Here is a 17,355-nt window from a genome sequence, read left to right on the forward strand (position 1 = left end):
GGCTCCTTCGCTAAGTGGCCAAAGAGCTGTTGACACTGAGGGCTGATTGTCGCACACAGCCGGTCCTCCCTCGGAGCTGCGGAGGGGCAAACCACCTTCGGGGTTGCAAGTTTCCTGACTCTCTCGAATGAGGATTCCAGGTGGGGGCCTCATTTCTGTAGCCCCACCATCCTTCTAGGGACCACCCCCAACAAGACCGCCACCACCAGTATCTTCTTGCAAACTCCATGCCCTGAAACAGAGCAGGAGGGAGCCCTCGGAAAAATCTTTAGCTGCGGCCCACCGTCACTCCGGACAGCGATTACCCTCCTCTCCCCACCATGGGCTGGCTTTTTCTAAAGGTTCTGCTCGTGGGGGTGACTTTCTTGGGAGGCCTGTATCCCCTTGTGGATTTTTCCTTCAGTGGGGAAACAAGAGGCCGGAAGCCGAATTTCGTGATCATTTTGGCAGATGACATGGGGTGGGCGGACCTGGGGGCGAACTGGGCAGAAACGAAGGACACTGTCAACCTTGATAAGATGGCTGCAGAAGGAATGAGGTGAGTCTTGAGGATGCCGAGCCAGCATCTCTTTATACGCCTGACTCTCCGCGGGAGGGGACAGCGTAAGGCACTTAGAGAACAATTGATGGGTCCATGTCCACTTAGTTAATTGATTGACCTATTTGGTTTGAAGCCAGTACAGCATCTTGAAGAAATCCATCCATTCGTCCATCTGATAACATTCGCGGTGCGTGTGCGTGTGCGTGCGTGTGTGTGTGTGTGTGTTAGGAGCTGGGAACACGGAGGTGAACAAGTTACCTCTGGTACTTATCGTCTGGGGGAGGGGACAGGTTAAGAGGAAAGTAGGCATTACAACCGAGTACATGAGCCTGCATCCGGGACTTTTGGAGTCTGCAAGGGCGGCTGCGGAACCCAGCCTGGGGGTGCAGGGGAGAAGGTGACCTTTGAAGAGCAACTGAGTCAGCAAGACACACAAAGGTAAGAGGACTTATCTGTGAGCAGACGGGACTTACTGGTGCGTGGACGGGCACACGTAACTCCAGGGGACCGTAAAGGGAAGGACTTGTGCATTCGAACTGGTCTGGATGTTCATAAGCCCCTTTCCGCTCAGAAAGAGAACACGTATCAGAGCGTTCAGACTTCCGGGTACGCATCTTGGGCTGACGGCGATCTGACCGGCTAGTTCAGCTCCCAACTTGTGCTGCGTTCAACTCCTCCGTCCGGCTCGGTGGGAACCGTTCCAGCTAGCGGGTTAGGACCCCACGGGAGGCTTCGCCCCAATATCTCAGCCACTTGTATCCAGGAGCCCGGAGCTTTCCCGGAGATACAGACCCTCGGGGGTCCCTGCATCTGGCCTCCCCCGCTCCAGTCCATCCGCCCCACCTCAGCTGAAGTGAACTTTCTAGGAACACTCCTCTGCTTTCAATCCTTCAAAGGCATTTTGTGGCCCTAGGGATCCAATCCGAACTCTGGAGAGCGGCTTACAAGACCAGCCCCTCCACCACCCTGGCTCTCTGCGCGGTCCCTCTGTTCACCTGGTGCCTCCCTGTGTCTGGGCCTCAGCTAGGTGACTCCGTCTTCCTGGTGCGCTTTCTACTTCTTCTGCTTAGTTAGTTTCTACTCACCATCTGGGGCCCCCGTGCCTCCCGAGATCCTCTGGAAAGCTTTCTCGGATGCTGCTGGCTTCTCTGCCGGCTCCTTGTGGGGACTGTGTAACCGTATGACCACCCGTATTGGGTGGAATAGAGTGCTCCCCCTCAATTCATGCCCCCCTGGAACCTCAGAATGTGACCTCATTTGGAAACAGGGACTTTGCAAATGTATTTAGTTATGGATCTTTTTTTTTAAGATCTTATTTATTTATTTGAAAAAGAGAGACAGAGCACAAGCAAGGGGAGAGGGAGAAACAGACTCGCCGCTGAACAGGGACCCGGACCAGGGGCTTGATCCCAGGACCCTGGGATCATGACCTGAGCCGAAGGCAGACGCTTAACTGACTGAGCCACCCAGGTGCCCCTTAGTTATGGATCTGACCTCCATTGGCGGTGGGTCATAAATCCAATGACTAGTGTCCTTCTAAGAAGAGATGAGGACACAGAGAGACACCCAGGGGAGGTGATGGAAAGGCAGAGGCAGGGAATGCTGTGATGTGTCCGCGAGCTGGGAATGCCAGGGATCGCTGACAACCGCGAGAAGCCAGGAAAGAGGCACGGGACAGATTCTCTTTCTGAGCCTCCAGAAGGAACCAATCCTCCTGACATCTTGATTTCAGACTTCCAGCCCTCCTGCCCTATGAGAGAATTACATTTCTGTCATTTCCAGCCTCCCGTTTGTGCTCCTTTGTTGTGGCAGCCAAGGAAAATCACACACCTCTCTTCTAGCTCTGGCCTTGGGGAGGGAAATGCCTCATCTGTTCTGCCCCTCTTGTATTCCTAGCACAGAGCACAGTGCCTATTGCCCAGGAGGAAATCTATACATCATTGTTTTTCGGTGAATGGGCTTTAGGTCAAGATCCCTTGACATGTCACTCACCCCAAATTTTGTGTGTTGGAATTTTTTTCTCTTTCCGAGAAGAGATTTAATCCACAGCATTGACTAGATCCTCAAAGGGAACTGGATTGCCAAATACTTAACAACTTCTGCTTTTAGTGTCGAGTGGGTTTGTGGGGAAGTATCTGGCCCATTATCGAAACCGAGATTTTGGAGGCCTGGACCCTCCCCTTCTGAGCTGTCCCCACCGGTCCCGGCTCATCCGGAGCAGAAATGGCACCTCGGGATCCAGACGCAAGCACCGTTTGGTGGGCTCTCCTATTTTTTCCTCCCTTTGTGAAAATATTCTCTCCATCTGAGCCTTGTGACAGGGGCCAGGCGGCCGGCCCTCTGGCCCGATGTCTGTGTCCGCGGTGGTTTTTCTCTCTGTGCTTTGTTGACAGGAAAGCAGGCTTCCTGTGAGGCCACGGATTGATTCATCACTGGCTTGGCCCCTGCCTACTCACGGCCGGTGGGGAACCATGACTTTCAGACAAGAACTCCTGTTGCCAAACAGGGTCCCCAGGTGACTTGAGAAAGTGTCTTTTTTATTGTCTCTTTTTTATTAGGGTATTGTTTCCTCGGACTCCCATGACAAATTACTATAAACTGTGTGGCTTAAAGCAGCTCCTCTGTATCCTCTCACGGGTCAGGAGGCTAGAAATCCTGAATCGAGGTGTTGGCAGGGTTGGTTGTTTCTGGAAGCTCCGAAGAAGAATCGGTTCCATGCCCCTCTCCTGGCTTCTGGTGGCTGCAGGCAGTCCTTGGCCTCCTGGGCTTGTGGAGGCATCACTCCATTCTCTGCCTCCACTCTTCTGTGGGATTTGCCCTGCATGCACATGTCTAAATCCCCTTCTTCTTATAAGGCTGCCATCACTGGCTTTCGGGCCCATCCTAATCCAGTAGGACCTCATCTCTACTTGATTACATCTGCAAAGGCCCTGTTTCCAAATAAGGTCATATTCCCAGGTTCTGGGTTGACGTGAAATTTGGGGGGGGGGATGCTAGTCAACCCAGAACAATGAGCTATACCGCATATATCTTTACCCCCGCTCCTCACATAATCTGTAGTGTAGCAGGGGCTTGATGAACGATTGTTGCTTTGAAGACTAAATATCCTGCTTAAGAAGTCGTGCTCTGGAGTCAGGTGGCTCGGGTTCAAATCCCGGCTCTACTACTTTCCATCTGTATGACTCTGGACAAATTACATATCCCTTGGAGCTTTGCTTTCCTTGTCTGTAAATGGGGTCTTATGTAGCACCCGCCTCGTAGGATATCGTAGGGATTAAATTAAGTAATCCATGCAGGCAGTTAGCACAGAGCCTGGCTCTCAATGGACGTGGATATATGTGAGCTATGGGTATTTTTGGTATTGGTATTAGAAATAATATCCATTTTTTATTTTATTTTATTTTTTTAAAATTTATTTGACAGAGAGAGACACAGTGAGAGAGGGAACACAAGCAGGGGGAGTGGGAGAGGGAGAAGCAGGCTTTCCGCCGAGCAGGGAGCCCGATGCGGGGCTTGATCCTAGGACCCTGGGATCATGACCTGAGCCGAAAGGCAGTCGCTTAACCAACTGAGCCACCCAGGCGCCCCAGAAATAATATCCATTTGAATTGTGAGGAGTGAATCGGCTACTCTGCATAACGAAAGGTCTAAATGACACATTGTGGAAGGAGGAGTGGGTTCCAGAGACAAATCCCTGTTAATCTCCATGTGGAGGGTCCACACTGAGCCAACATCTGTATTTGAATCAAACATGACAGTTGTGGTAATAGCTAACCCAAGCTGAGCACATGGGAGGTGCCAGGCTCTGGGCATCACCCCGGTTAATTCTGGCCACCACCCCATGTTTCTCTTCTTTCACAAGTGAGGAAGTCAAGGTCAAGCCACTTGCCCCAACTTGGCTGTCCTCTTAGGATCTACTTGAGTCTGTTCCTTCCTAGACCAAGTCCCCAAGGCAATACTTAAATGTCTCCATAACATTTCCCTGCCAGCACACAGCAGTAGGGTGGGGTTTTTCTTTCTTCCCCACTTGGTTATGGTAGATGCGATTTGCCAAATTTGTCAACGGAACGGGCACCATTCACAACATAACCGTGATGTCATCATTGTTGCAGAACAAAAGGATTCCTTGGGGGAAGAAAGGCTGAGCTGGTAGTGCCCTAATTTTGGTTCCTTTACAAAGATTTCCTAACTTGCATTTACATAGCGGTAAAGGAGGGATTATGGCCTGAAACCCCACAGTCTTGAGGGTTATGGTAGAGCTATGTCACTTAATGGTAGCTCAGGTCAAAGAGCATCCTCATCATGTTATCACATAGAGAGAAACTGAAGCCCAGAGAGGAGTGAAGTGTTTTTACTACTCTAGTCACTTTCCAGCATGTGGGGGCAGATTATCTAGTTTGCAAATCGACTCCATTAAAAATAATGATAAACAATTTATTTGTGAAAAAAACGGAAGTCGCCAGAAAGCAGCAAAAGTCTCTTCAACGGAAGGCATTGCTGTTCTGGGCTCCTGAGCGTTTAGCGACAGCCCACCTGTGCACTTCGAGGCAGCTGGGCCCCTTGCACCTGTCAGTAGGTTCAGCAGACCACGCGCTTTTTGCCCTTGACCTGGTGAGCTGGGCGTTTGTCACTGTCCGGTGCAAATCTGAGCTGAGCAGTGCTGTTGAACAATTGAAAGTTTAAAAACGATCAGATAACCCAAGGAAAATCAAAATGTTGGGCATTCAGGTAAAAAGGCCAGGGACTTAGTAATGAGCTAAAACTCAAAACATTGCAAGCAGCTGGAAAAAGGGAACCCAAGGCAACTTGCATCACCATGTGGACTAGAGGAGGGAATCACTCAAACTTTAAAAAAGAGAGGGGAAAAATAGTATTTCATTGGCATCTCTTCCAGCTCTTCTGGAAGAGAGTTAACTCTGAAAATAGTTGCATCATTTAAATCATTACAAGAACCCAGGGAATAACCCTGATGATACCACACTGGCTTGTCAGCCACACACCAGAGACGGCCAGCGTTGCTTTCACCTTGTGATGAACCAACAACTGCTTCTTGGCAACTCTGGGAGTGAGCGGTGACTCCCGGCTGGTGACTGGATTCTAGCAGCGGCTTAGGGTGTCCAAACTGGGTTTTGAGCACCTGAGTGGTCATGACCTGTAGGTCTCTTGGGGGAAGTGAGCCCAGCCAGCCAAGCCCAGATCCTGGCCGATCACTTAGAGGGTCTCCTGGGCTGGCTCAGAAGTGAGGTTGACCGAACACCGTAAGCACATTCACTTGTGCGGATCGACTTGGAAGTAGGTTACCTTTGCACCTTGATTTCCTTCCATCCGACTTCAGCCCTTCTGGGCCCCCAGTCTAATCTGAGTCAAGTCGATGCCACTGCTGAGTACAGGCTGTGACTTAGCCAGGAACCAAAGATCAGTATTCACCACTGGAAGGTCAGAGGCTTCCAGGGGCTTGAGTCTGTTTCTAGAAAGAGGGCCTGGGGGAAGGAATGAATTGATCTGTCAATTCAGTCAAACACCTTGTGTGATTTCTGTTCTCAGCATTGGCTTTCTGCAAACACGCATCCATCCTGTTAGCTCTCAGAGTTTTGTCGGCTGTCCTGCTGCCTTCCGAAGGATTTTGCAGCGATCCCAAGGAAGCTGGGAGCCAGGCTGGCACTCACAATGACAGGGGATTGTAATGAGGTCTTCCTGAGAGCTAGGGTAGAAAGAACATTCCAAGTGAGACTTATATTCATAAGAGAAAGATTCCGTCCCCACCACATAATCCCCTTCCAGCTTTATCTCCGTCCCTCCCCCTACAGTGATTCAGACTCAGGGTTGCGGGAAAAAGCCTCTTGTCCTGTGATCTTCACCGCTAACTTCGAGAAATTTGCTCAGCGTCACGGGACAGGTGATTTTACATCTTTGCCCTCGGGTAGTAGGTCCAATGGACATAAAATCATGCAATGCCAAAAAAAAAAAAAAATCATGCAATGCCCACCTACCAGCCGGGCCAAGGTGAAGCCTACACAAAAGGTTTTGCAGGGTTTAGCCTCGTGGTTCTGTTTAATAGATGGGGACTTACAGGAACACAATCGTCCAGGTAACAGCCAATCTTCAAGAAAAGGAACTGAAATATTAACCGGTGAGGCCTTGGTACCAGCCTACTTCACAACTGCAAGTTCAAAATTCCTGTCCAGCGGCTATCATTCATTCTCCTTTCAAGTCTCCCGACTATAGTCATTTGGCAAGGAATCTCTGTTAAGAGCCCGTCATAGGACAAATGCTGGAAGACCCCAGCCAGCTGTGCCCTAAGAGGCTTCCAGCCAGGTGGTGAAGAAGCCAAGAAAAGCAGCTTTTATTTTTATGTATTTATTTTAAAGATCAATTTATTCATTTGAAAGAGTACAGGGAGAGGGACAGAAGAAGAGAGAGAGAGAGAATCTCAAGCAGACTCTGAGCTGAGTGCGGAGCCTGATGTGGGGCTTGATCCCATGACCCCAAGATCACAACCCTGAGGTCATGAGCTAAGCTGAAACTGAGATCAGTCACCCAACTGACTGCACCACCCAGACACCCCAAGAAAAGCAGCTTTTAGTGTGCAGAATGGAAATGTGTTGTATGAACAGGAAATCCCCCGTACCTCTTGCCCCCTGCCCCAGGGCTTTAATAACCTGGATTGGATGGAACTGAATTTGAATCCTCTGGGATAGAATGAGCATGTTATTTACCCATTGGTCACAGTCAAGAATGAGAAAGGTCCATGCTGGGCTTCTTGCCTTTAGGATGATAGAACCCACCCAGAGCAGAAGCATGTTAAAGACAGTCCTGTGGGGCTGCAGGAAGAGAGAGGCCATTTCTCCAGAGGGAAGCCAAGAGGTACTGGATAAAGGACCTCACTGTTGAGACCTTAACGATGAGTAGGAATTAGCCAGATGAAGGGGGAGGAAAGCGTGTTGTAGGCAGAGGGAAAAACAGGAGCAAAGACCCAGAAATGAAAAGTGCCCTTTCACTGGACACATATTCCTGGAGGCTCCCACTGGTACTGTCCTAGGTGCTGGGAATACATCCCTGATCCAAACAACAAGAAGCCCTCGCTCTCCCAGGGCAGCCATTCCAGGGGTTGAGTGTGGCTGGGACAGGGAATGTGAGGCTGGACCAATGGACGAGGCCCCTGGTGAAGGGTCTGTGTGCACGCTCAAGTGTTTGGACTTGGTCCTGGAGGCAGTGGGGGCTCTGAGGACTGAAGGCGTCGACCTGCATTTGAGATGGATCACTCGGGCTTATAAGCAGTGGCCCACACTGGCGGCTGGGAGGGCAGTGGGCAGATTGCAGTAACCTCCAGGATGGCATGGCTCAGGGTTGTGGCAGTGGGGAGCTGTCCAATCTAAGAGGCGCCGAGATGCCGGTGTGTGTTTGTGTGTGGGGGGCCCACGTCTTGTCATGTGCCTTGTGTGTGTGCTTCCTTGAGCGTGAATATACTCATATCCACAACGAGAATGTTGGAAAGGGGGAAATTGCCAAGGATCATAGCCAGCTCAGCTGCCAGGAATCTTTTTTTTGAATAGAACAAGAGTATGAGTGGATGGATGGAAGGATGGAAGGATGGATGGACGGATGATGAGTAAAACACGCCAGGTTTACTCTTCACTGCCACATTTGTGTGTAGCTTGCAAAGGGCCTGCGTGTCGGTTACCTCAGTGACCCCACCTGACAACTTTCTGAGTGCCGACTTGGCGGTCTTCCCATTTAACAGAAGGCAACATGGAGGCCAAGTTGCGTTGGTGAGTCCCACTAATGTGTTTCTCCAGTCCTCACCTTCCGCTCCCATCCCTCTACACACAAAGGCCACAGCAGATAATTTTTGAAACCTATTTCCACCTCCAAGACTTTATATTATGAATGGAGTGAAGATAGCCCTTATTCCAGGCACACAGCAATTGAGAGAGTGACCACAGAAAAGCCTATCATCTATTTTAAATTCCTCATAAATGAAGGCTGGACATGCTCAACTTCACAATGTTATGTCTCTCCAGGGCCTTTCGGGGCAGCGTTTCCAGCACCAATGTTTTCTGATTCTAATACACATAATTTATGTGATGGCAAGTTGCTTTAGTTTCTGTCTGGCTGTGGCTTAATTTGCGTTGATTTTCCTCTTAACAGGCTGCTGTAATGTCTGGCTCTCTACTTCTAGCTTGCCTTTACAATGTATTTGCAGACTTTAATTAGGACCCCTGTTGGTGAACTGGCCTGAGCCTGCCCAGATAGATTTGGGAGAAAACAAAAGGAGCTTTCCAAATGGCAAGACCATTTTATCACTTATTAATTAGTCTCAGCTGAACAGAGACAGAGGCTGGGAGAGAGGAAAGGTGACGGGCAGGTCAGTTCACTGGGCCGCATGGGGTGTTGTGAGGGTTTTTTTGGGGGGGTGGTGTGGTGAGGGTACGGCCAGGGCTCCCCAGAGACTTGGAAATAAGGGAGAGAAGATTGTTTCTGAGCGTTAAGCTATGTGAACTTTCACACAGGTGGGGAAAGAATTGAACCCTCAAGAGCATCAGCTTGAGCGATTTTGGGCAAACAGATGAATGTATGTTTTCCAACCAAATGAGCTCTTCAAGTTTTGTTTGCTCGCCCACCAGATTTTGCTGGAATGGCCCCATGTCACCAAGCTGCTGTTGCAACTCCGACCCTGTCCTCACAGAACCCACAGTCTGGGGAGGAATGCACGAAAGCTGTTCCCACGAGGGAGGTGGTGTGTGTTCAAGGAGAGCCTATCCCCAGGATGGTCGTGAAAGACAGGCAAGCAGGGACAACATCTAGGCAATGCGTTTCGGGCTCTGTCCATGTGTACTGGTCCACTGGGGCTACTATACAATAGAAGGGGTGGCTTAAACAATAGGAATTATTTTTCACCATTCTGGAGGCTAGGAAGTCCAAGATCAGTTTGCTAGGGTGGTCGGGTTCTGCTGAGGACCCTCTTCCTGGCTGCAGATGGCCCCCTTCTCCCTGTGTGTCACATGGAGGGGGGAGAGAGAGAGATCTTTGGTCTCTTCCTCTTATAAAAACACTAATCCTATCATAGGGACTCTACCCTTGTGAACTCATCTAAAACCAATTACCTCCCAAAGCCCCCACCTGCAAATACCATCATATAGAGGTTAGGGCTTTCAGTCCCGAGTGCCAGGGAAGAAAACTGTGGTCAACAGCCCTTTGTGCAACCCAGACCCACTGACAATGCTCGGTCCACAGAGGACAGAATTTCCCTAAGTTTAGCAAACTGAAGGATTTTTGTGTGATCCATTAGAATTCTCTTAGCATTAATTAACTCCATGCTCACCAAGGCAAACTTTGGATTCTGATTTCCCCTGTAATTCATGCCCAGGAAGAAAACTTGTTGATCCCTCTGACACTGTGGTTCCTGCCCTCATCCCTGGAGCTAGCTGGGAGACAGGCATTCCGGTGTCTCTCTTAAGCTCACATGGTTTGTGTGGGTGTGAGTCAGGCTCTTGGGGCTGGCACCACCAGAGGTGAGTCTCGGGACCTCCCTAGCCCAAGACTAGTCACCTACCTTAGGTAGTTTCCTCTGGATTTACCTTACCAACCTCTGGATTGGCCCAGTTCCAGCCAGCCTTCTCTCAGGTGTAAAGGGAGTAGAAAGAGCATGGGATTTTGGTTGGGTGGGCCTGGGTTCAAGTTCTAATTCTGTCATTCCCCAAATATAGGGGTCTACGGTCTTGCCTACGGCACAATGACTGGACAGAGTAAGGTGCATCTGCACCCATACCAGCTGCATGGTCTTGGGAAAGCTGCTTAAATTCTCTCTGCCTCACCTCCCTTATCTGTAAAATGGGAATCCTAGGCATTTGAAATCATACATGCAGTACGATCGGGGTGGTAGTCCCTTGATAAATGGCAGCTATTTTTATTATGATAAGACAAACATAAAGTTAATGCCTATTTATACTTTAGGTCTCAGCTTACGTGTGGCTTCTTTTGAGAAGTGCTTGCTTCCTCAACACGCATGTATGCACACCTTGCATGCTTCCAGAACACCCTGTGCTTACTGTTCTTGGAGCTCTTTCACACGCTGGGATTGTCCACCTCCCTTACTGAACTTTGGGCAACTTGAGGGCAGGGTTTGATGTTGTTCACTGTGACATTCTGGGCTCCTATCCTGTAACAGCCGCAGAAGCGAGAAATGAAGATGTTGGCAGAGCTGTTTTTCCTCAAGGATATTTTCCTTCCTTGCCTCTTCCAGTTTCTGGTAGCCCCAGGCATTCCTTAACTCATGGCAGTGTCCATCCCTTGCCTTCGTCATCGTGTGACCACCTTCCCTCTGTGCGTCTCTGTGTCTTCTCGTGGCATTCTCCTCGCTGTCTCTCTCCTCTTCTTATCGGGATACTGGTCCTAGGAGGTGAAGGACTCGCCCTAACCCAGCATGACCTCACCTTAACCGGTCACATCCCCAGTGACCCTATTTCCCAATAAGGTCACATTCTGAGGGACAGGGGTTAGAACTTCAACCTATCTTTTGGGGGGACACAGTTCAGCCCACATCAGGTAGTAGGGACTCAGAAGGTTGAAGAGTTAGGTTGAGCCAGAGCCTGGTGGGTTATGGTGGCCATGCAGAAGGAAGTCACTGAAGACTTGGGGTCAGTGGTTGGCATGACCCACTACTGGTCTGCATGCTAGCATGGGCTGAGGCGAGTGAACCTGGCATCTTGGAGGGTCACTGAAGTGATCTGAGTGAGGGACAACGGCTATATACGTCCCGGGTGGCATTGTTGGGAGTAGGAGGAGCTGAAGGAGGTGGGAAGTGGCAAAGAAGGACTTGAAGATGATGTCTCAGCCCCCAGCCAGGTTTACTGGGAGGGAGGCAGACACGGGGGTCTTGGAGGGAGGACGCTGAGCTTGGTGCTGTGCGCACTGAGGCCAGGGTGACTTGTGACGTGTGTGGCAGGGTCTGTGATGCCTGGAGAGTGTGAGCAGGAGCCAGGGGCCATGCCTCCCCCGAGTCCCAACAGTTGGTGCCCAGCACAATGCTCTCCTGCATACCTGGAATGTTCTGTCTTCCCCCATTTAGCGAGTCATGACACCAATTACCTTGACTACCGTGAGTTTTTTTTTTTTTAAAGATTTTATTTATTTATTTGAGAGAGAGAGAATGAGAGACAGAGAGCCTGAGAGGGAAGAGGGTCAGAGGGAGAAGCAGACCCCCTGCCGAGCAGGGAGCCCGATGCGGGACTCGATCCCGGGACTCCAGGATCATGACCTGAGCCGAAGGCAGTCGCTTAACCAACTGAGCCACCCAGGTGCCCCGACTACCGTGAGTTTTTAAAAGCCTGCTCTCTACCTGGAGCTCCGCTAGGTGCTTTGTGCACATCATCCCACTGAATTCCTCAAATAAGCTGGTGAAGCAGGTGTGTTATGCCCATTTTGCAGAGGAAGATACTGAGGCCAACATGAAGTTACCTGTCTAGTCTCACACTGGAGGGAGTGGAGGCTGGGATTTAACACACCCTCGTTTGTCCACATGTTTACCCTTCCTAACACTCTGCCTCCCACAGCGCTTGCTTTGTATTTCTCTTATGGGGCTTTCTCTTCTAATCCACATGTCCTAACACTTCTACTAAAGTGTGAGCTGCCCGCTGGAAAGGGCTGTGGGTTCCTCCCTGTAGCTCCCCCAGCAAACTCTGCTGTGGCTGGCTGATCTCCACTGAGGCTCCCAGGGGTTGGAGGTGACCAGCTGGGTGCCCTATCCCAAGGGCTATCTCTGTGTTGTGCTCTCAGAGGACTGCTTTTCCCTGGAATTCGGCAGAGAAGACACCCAGCTGGGGTAAGACTGCCCTGGGGCCTCCAGTTGCCCGGGGCCCCATCTGGCTGTCCCTGGGGCTGAGAGGAACCCGATCTTGGAAAGCCTGTGGCCCATTTGGCCCTTTCTGTGGGCTCCAGTGCCCGGGCTGGGCAGCAATGATGGAGGGCCTGGTGGCCACCATAATGACTTGGGAATTACTTAGATTGTGGTGAGAACCCGTGAGAGGGCTTCCAGCCAGAAATGAATGTTAGCTGAAAAGCAGTTTTTGAGATTACTTTGGCTGCCCCATGCAAATGGGGGTGTGGGGGGGGAATTGGGAGCAGGAATGGAAGTGGGGAGCAGGGTGGTCACATACAGATGGGCAGATGGTGCACTGCTCAACTCCGGACAACAGCGTGAATGGCATCCCATGGGGTTATACAACATGGTGGCCCTGGGGAGACTATAATATGGACTATGGTAGTAGTCTGGGTGCAAGATGGTAGTAGCTTGGACTGGGATGTTAGCAGGTGGATGGAGAGAAATGGAGAGATTCTGCATATATTTGAAAGTGGAGTCTTCTCAGGAGTGTGCTAATAGTTTGGCTGTGGAGGGGGAGGGAAAGAGAGGAATCAAGATGACTCCTTTGGACTGAGTAACTGAGTGAGAGGCGGTACTATTTCCTGAGATAGGGAAGACTGGAAGGGGAGGAGCGGGTGTGCAGAACCAGCTAAACTTGCAGAGACTGGCAGAGGAAACAACACGTACCACATGGGAGCGATGTCTGGGGCCCAAGACCGGTGGGCCTTTACCTTCTTGCTCTGGGAAGTCCGGTGGGCCGAGGGACGACTGGGGTCCTAGACTGAACTGATGTGGCTGGGCAGGGCCGGCTCTATGGGCGTGTGCCCTGTGCTGGCACACATGGCCCCGTGCTTTAGGAGGGCCCTGCTCTTGGTTTAAAGCTCCGTCATTGCCATCTTGAAGTGCTTAGTAAATTCTGAGCAAGGGCTCCCTTGTTTTCTTTTGCACAGGGCTCTGCAAATTGTGCAGCTGGTTCTGTTATAGTAAATAGAGGACACCAACAAGCCTGGGCCGGCCCACACAGAGCTTACAGAACGGATGAATCCAGGGTTAACAGATGCTCACACCTGCTATGGATGTAAAGTGCCTGGGTTGTAGTAAGTGCTTGATAAGCAGGAGCTGCGAGTGATAAGAATTATTACAAGGGACAGATATTTAGGACTGGGAGCTGGGAGGGTCATGAGCTTCAATCTCGGGAGGAAGAGAACAGAAAAGGCCTGGCGGAGATGAGTGTTTGTCTTGGGAGCAACAGTGTGATCTGCAAGGTGGACCTTGGCTTGGAATTTGAAGAGTCGGAGTTGCTGGCTGCCTACACCATCCAGGACCCTTGGGGCCCCAGGATGTCTGGCAGGTAGGGATGCTTTGGAGAAGCCCGTGCCTGGGAAATGGGCACATAGGGATTGGGGGAGGGAAAGCTGCAATGCGTCATCAGCCCCACGGGACTGAGGGTCAGGAAGGAATGTTGGGGGCAGGTGGGAAGCCAGAGTCCCTGGGCTCCCTGGGGCCTGCAGAGGGGCCTCCCTCAGTACCTGTGTAGCCATCTTCGGGGTAAGTTCTGTGGAGGGGAGGCTGTGGGGAACCCGCTGGTGTGGGCTGAGGATGTCTAGAGCCGAGGAAGCCCAGTGCAGAACTCGTCTTTCGGGAAACATGAATTCCCAGAAGCATGGCTTGCTCAAGAGATGCCAAAGCTGGGGAGTGTGGCCTCTTGTTTTCAGGCAGGACTCCACAGAGCCCAGATGTTCAGGTGTCTGGTTTTTCTCTTGAAGGTTTTCAGGATTGGAGGCTCCGGGGCCAAACCTGGATTGATCATATCAGTGTTTTGTCATGTTATTTCAAGGAGCTTTTCTGATGCCCAGTTAGCAATTCTCTCATTTCACAGCCAGCTGCTTTTGGAGATGTGTGTGCGTGTGTGTGCGTGTGTGTGCGTGTGTGTGCGTGTGTGTGTGTGTGGCCCACACCAGTCTTTGGATGAAGACTCGAAATTTCTTCTTGGGCCACCTGTTCTGCCTCCCTTCCCCTGAGTCTGAGGGACTGGGCACGTTTTCTCTCTGCTTAAAAACCTCCCTATGTCTCTCGCGGTGGGTGTCCTCCCAAGTCAGGCCCATGGAGTGGGCACTCCCAGCGCCTTCGCTTCGGCTTTCCAGACGCACTCTGGACTTCCTAATGGAGGCAGTGTGGTTACGTGGCATGCACAGGGGATTTGGAATTGGATGGGCCTGAATTTAAAGGCTGCCCGTGGAAACCTAGCTGTGCTGTGTAAGGCTGGGGGCCGGCACGGAGCAGAATGCCTGGGGAACAAGGCATTGGACCGTGGCCGGCCGTGGGTCCCGCTGCCTCAGTCTCCCCATCTATACCGGCGGTGCTTACAACAGTGCATCCTGGGGCTGCTGTGTTAAACGCGTTAACCCTCGTAAAGGGCCGTGCCCAAAGTCAGTGCTAAGTAAGTGGGTGTAACCGTTCCTAGGAAAGTAGAAATGACCATAAGGCTTTTGTTCAGAAACTAGACTGTAAGGTCACTGAGGACGGGGGCTGTTTCTGTCCTTCCTCAGCATCTGTCACAGATCTGCCCCTGCTTGCTGCTTTATCATTAGTTTGGGACTAAATTGAATGAAATGACAGATCACCACCCGAGTTATAAATGAGTATTTTCCCATCTGAAGAACTGCAGACCTGACACCTAGCTTCGTGGGTCTCTTCAGCCAGAATCTGGCATTTTCCTCTTAGTCTGTAAGATTTGGATTGTTTTTTTAATTGAAGTGAAATTCTCATGACATAAAATTAACCATTTTATTTTTTTTGAAGATTTTATTTATTTATTTGAGAGACAGAGATAGGGGAGAGAGAGAGAGAGAGAGAGAGAGAGAGAGAGAGCATGAGCGGGGGGAGGGGAAGAGAGAGAAGCAGACACCCTGCTGAGCAGGGAGCCTGATCCTTTGATGCAGGACCCTGAGATCATGACCTGAGCCGAAGGCGAACGCTCAACCGACTGAGCCACCCAGGTGCCCCCCAATTAACCATTTTAAAGTGAACAACTCAGTGATATTTACAACTACTATCCTTATCCAGTTTCAAAATATTTTCATCATCCTAAAAGGAAACCCCCTACCCACGAAGCATATTCTCTCTGTGCCCCTCCTCCCTCCAGCCTCTGTTTTCCATCCCTGTGGATTTACTGACTTGGGGCATTTCATATAAAGGGAACTGTACAATAGATGGCCTTTTGTGATGGGCTTCTTCCACTCATGTCATGTTTTCAGGGTTCATCCACGTTGTAGCAACTGTCATTGCTTGGTTCCCTTTCATGGATGAATAACATTCCAGAGCATGGATGAATAGTATCCCAACGCGTGGATGGGCCACATTTTGTCTGTCCACCCGCCCGCGGATAGCCAACTGGGCCCCCTCCACCTTTCAGCCACGGGGCAGAGTGCAGCCATGACTATGAACGTGGCAGTACGTGTCTGAGTACCTGATTCCACTTCTTGTGGGGGATCCCAGTCCTGGTGGTGGAATTGCTGGGTCACATGGTCATTAGTTTGTAAGATGTTAAAAGTTTTTCGTTATAATCCCTAGGCTTGAGAGAGAAAGGGGCACCTGGGTGGCTCAGTTGGTTAAACATCTGTCTTCGGCTCAGATCATGATCCCGGGGTCCTGGGATCGAGCCCCGAATCGGGCTCCCTGCTCAGCAGGGAGTCTGCTTCTCCCTCTCCCACTCCCCCTGCTTGTGTGCTCTCTCTCTCTGACAAGCAAATAAATAAAATCTTTAAAAAAAGAGAGAGAAGGGGAAAGGAACAAGAGAGGAGGAAACCACTGTGTTGCTGACACGCATTGCAGTCCTGACTGCCCTCCAGGGCCGTCACCCCTGCAAATGCCAAGGTCAGTGTGAAGGGCAGGGTGTTCAGGGCCCTCCCTGTCCACTGTGAGCAGACTGAGGGGAGCTCCCCAGGGCGTCTCGGAGGGGTGTGGAAACATTACAGACTCCTGGGGCTTTCTTTAGTCCAGTTGGACCTGGCAGCCAGCAGGAGAGAGGCTGCAGGTGGAGTCCCTTTTAAACACGTCTTCTGCAAGAAATATGTGCTCAGAAAAGCAGGGATTTGTATGCATTTCCCCCTTTTCTTGCCCCAGGCTGGCCTCTGTGAGAGCACAGAAAACAAGGAAATGTCCCCAGGCTGCCCTAAGTTCCCCGAGCAAGCACGGCCCTGGGCAGGCTCGCCTGGGCAAGTGGCCAGTCTCGGTCTAGAGCTGCTTTCAGTCGGTTTGGGGGCCACCACCGTCCAGGTGTGGGGTTATGGCGGAGACCTGAGGCCCTAATGTAGGGGGCAGGTGGTGAGCCAGGCTCTACGGTGTGTGGGAAGGGAGTGTTTAAACAGGCACTGCTCTCTGTGACCTCATCCCCGTGCTTTCCCATGGGTCCCCTGATGTCCTATCTCTTCACATCGTGATGCTTCACATTGTGACGCTTATGCTTGCAACCTCCGTGCCTGCACGTAATCTTTATAACTTTTGGTGAATGTGCTCAGTGAGCCCCCTGCCCCCTCATCACACTTCCCAATAATACTTATTTTGAGGTTTGGTTACATTTTCAATGAAGTTGCTGGGAAGGACAGACCTCTCCTCCTCTCCCCATCCTCTCCCCATCCTCTCCCCTCCCTTCCCCCTGTATTTATAGAGTCCTGTTTTAGGAGCTGGAGATAAGCAACGAGCAGCGAGCAACAAGCAATGAGCAACGTAGGCCAAGCCTTCCTCCTCCTCACAGGGAGCTTGCATGGAGGGAGGATGGCCCAGAATGAAAGGACACAAAAACATACCAGATAATTGGGGTTGGGGTCAGTGCTGCCAAGTACGCCCCAGGGTGCCTGATTAGAGGACAGCAGAGGCCCCCTTGCAGGAAAACCGAAGGGGGAGGAAAGGCCATGCGAAGATCTGGGCGAGTGTGCCAGGGGGAAGCTGACCT

At 51.0% G+C, this 17,355-nt stretch overlaps 1 protein-coding gene across 1 annotated transcript in view; it reads left to right on the forward strand.

Annotated features, from left to right (window-relative positions):
- The first annotated feature begins 202 nt into the window (after positions 1-202).
- ARSG (arylsulfatase G) overlaps positions 203-17,355 on the forward strand; it is a 63,950-nt gene continuing 46,797 nt past the window's right edge. Inside the window, exon 1 of the mRNA XM_021678524.1 lies at positions 203-538. Coding sequence (XP_021534199.1) covers positions 321-538 — 218 coding nt within the window. The 5' untranslated portion in view covers positions 203-320. The remainder of the gene's footprint in view (positions 539-17,355) is intronic.

Source organism: Neomonachus schauinslandi, chromosome 15, assembly GCF_002201575.2.
Source record: "Neomonachus schauinslandi chromosome 15, ASM220157v2, whole genome shotgun sequence".
In the NCBI taxonomy this organism is placed as follows: domain Eukaryota; kingdom Metazoa; phylum Chordata; class Mammalia; order Carnivora; family Phocidae; genus Neomonachus; species Neomonachus schauinslandi.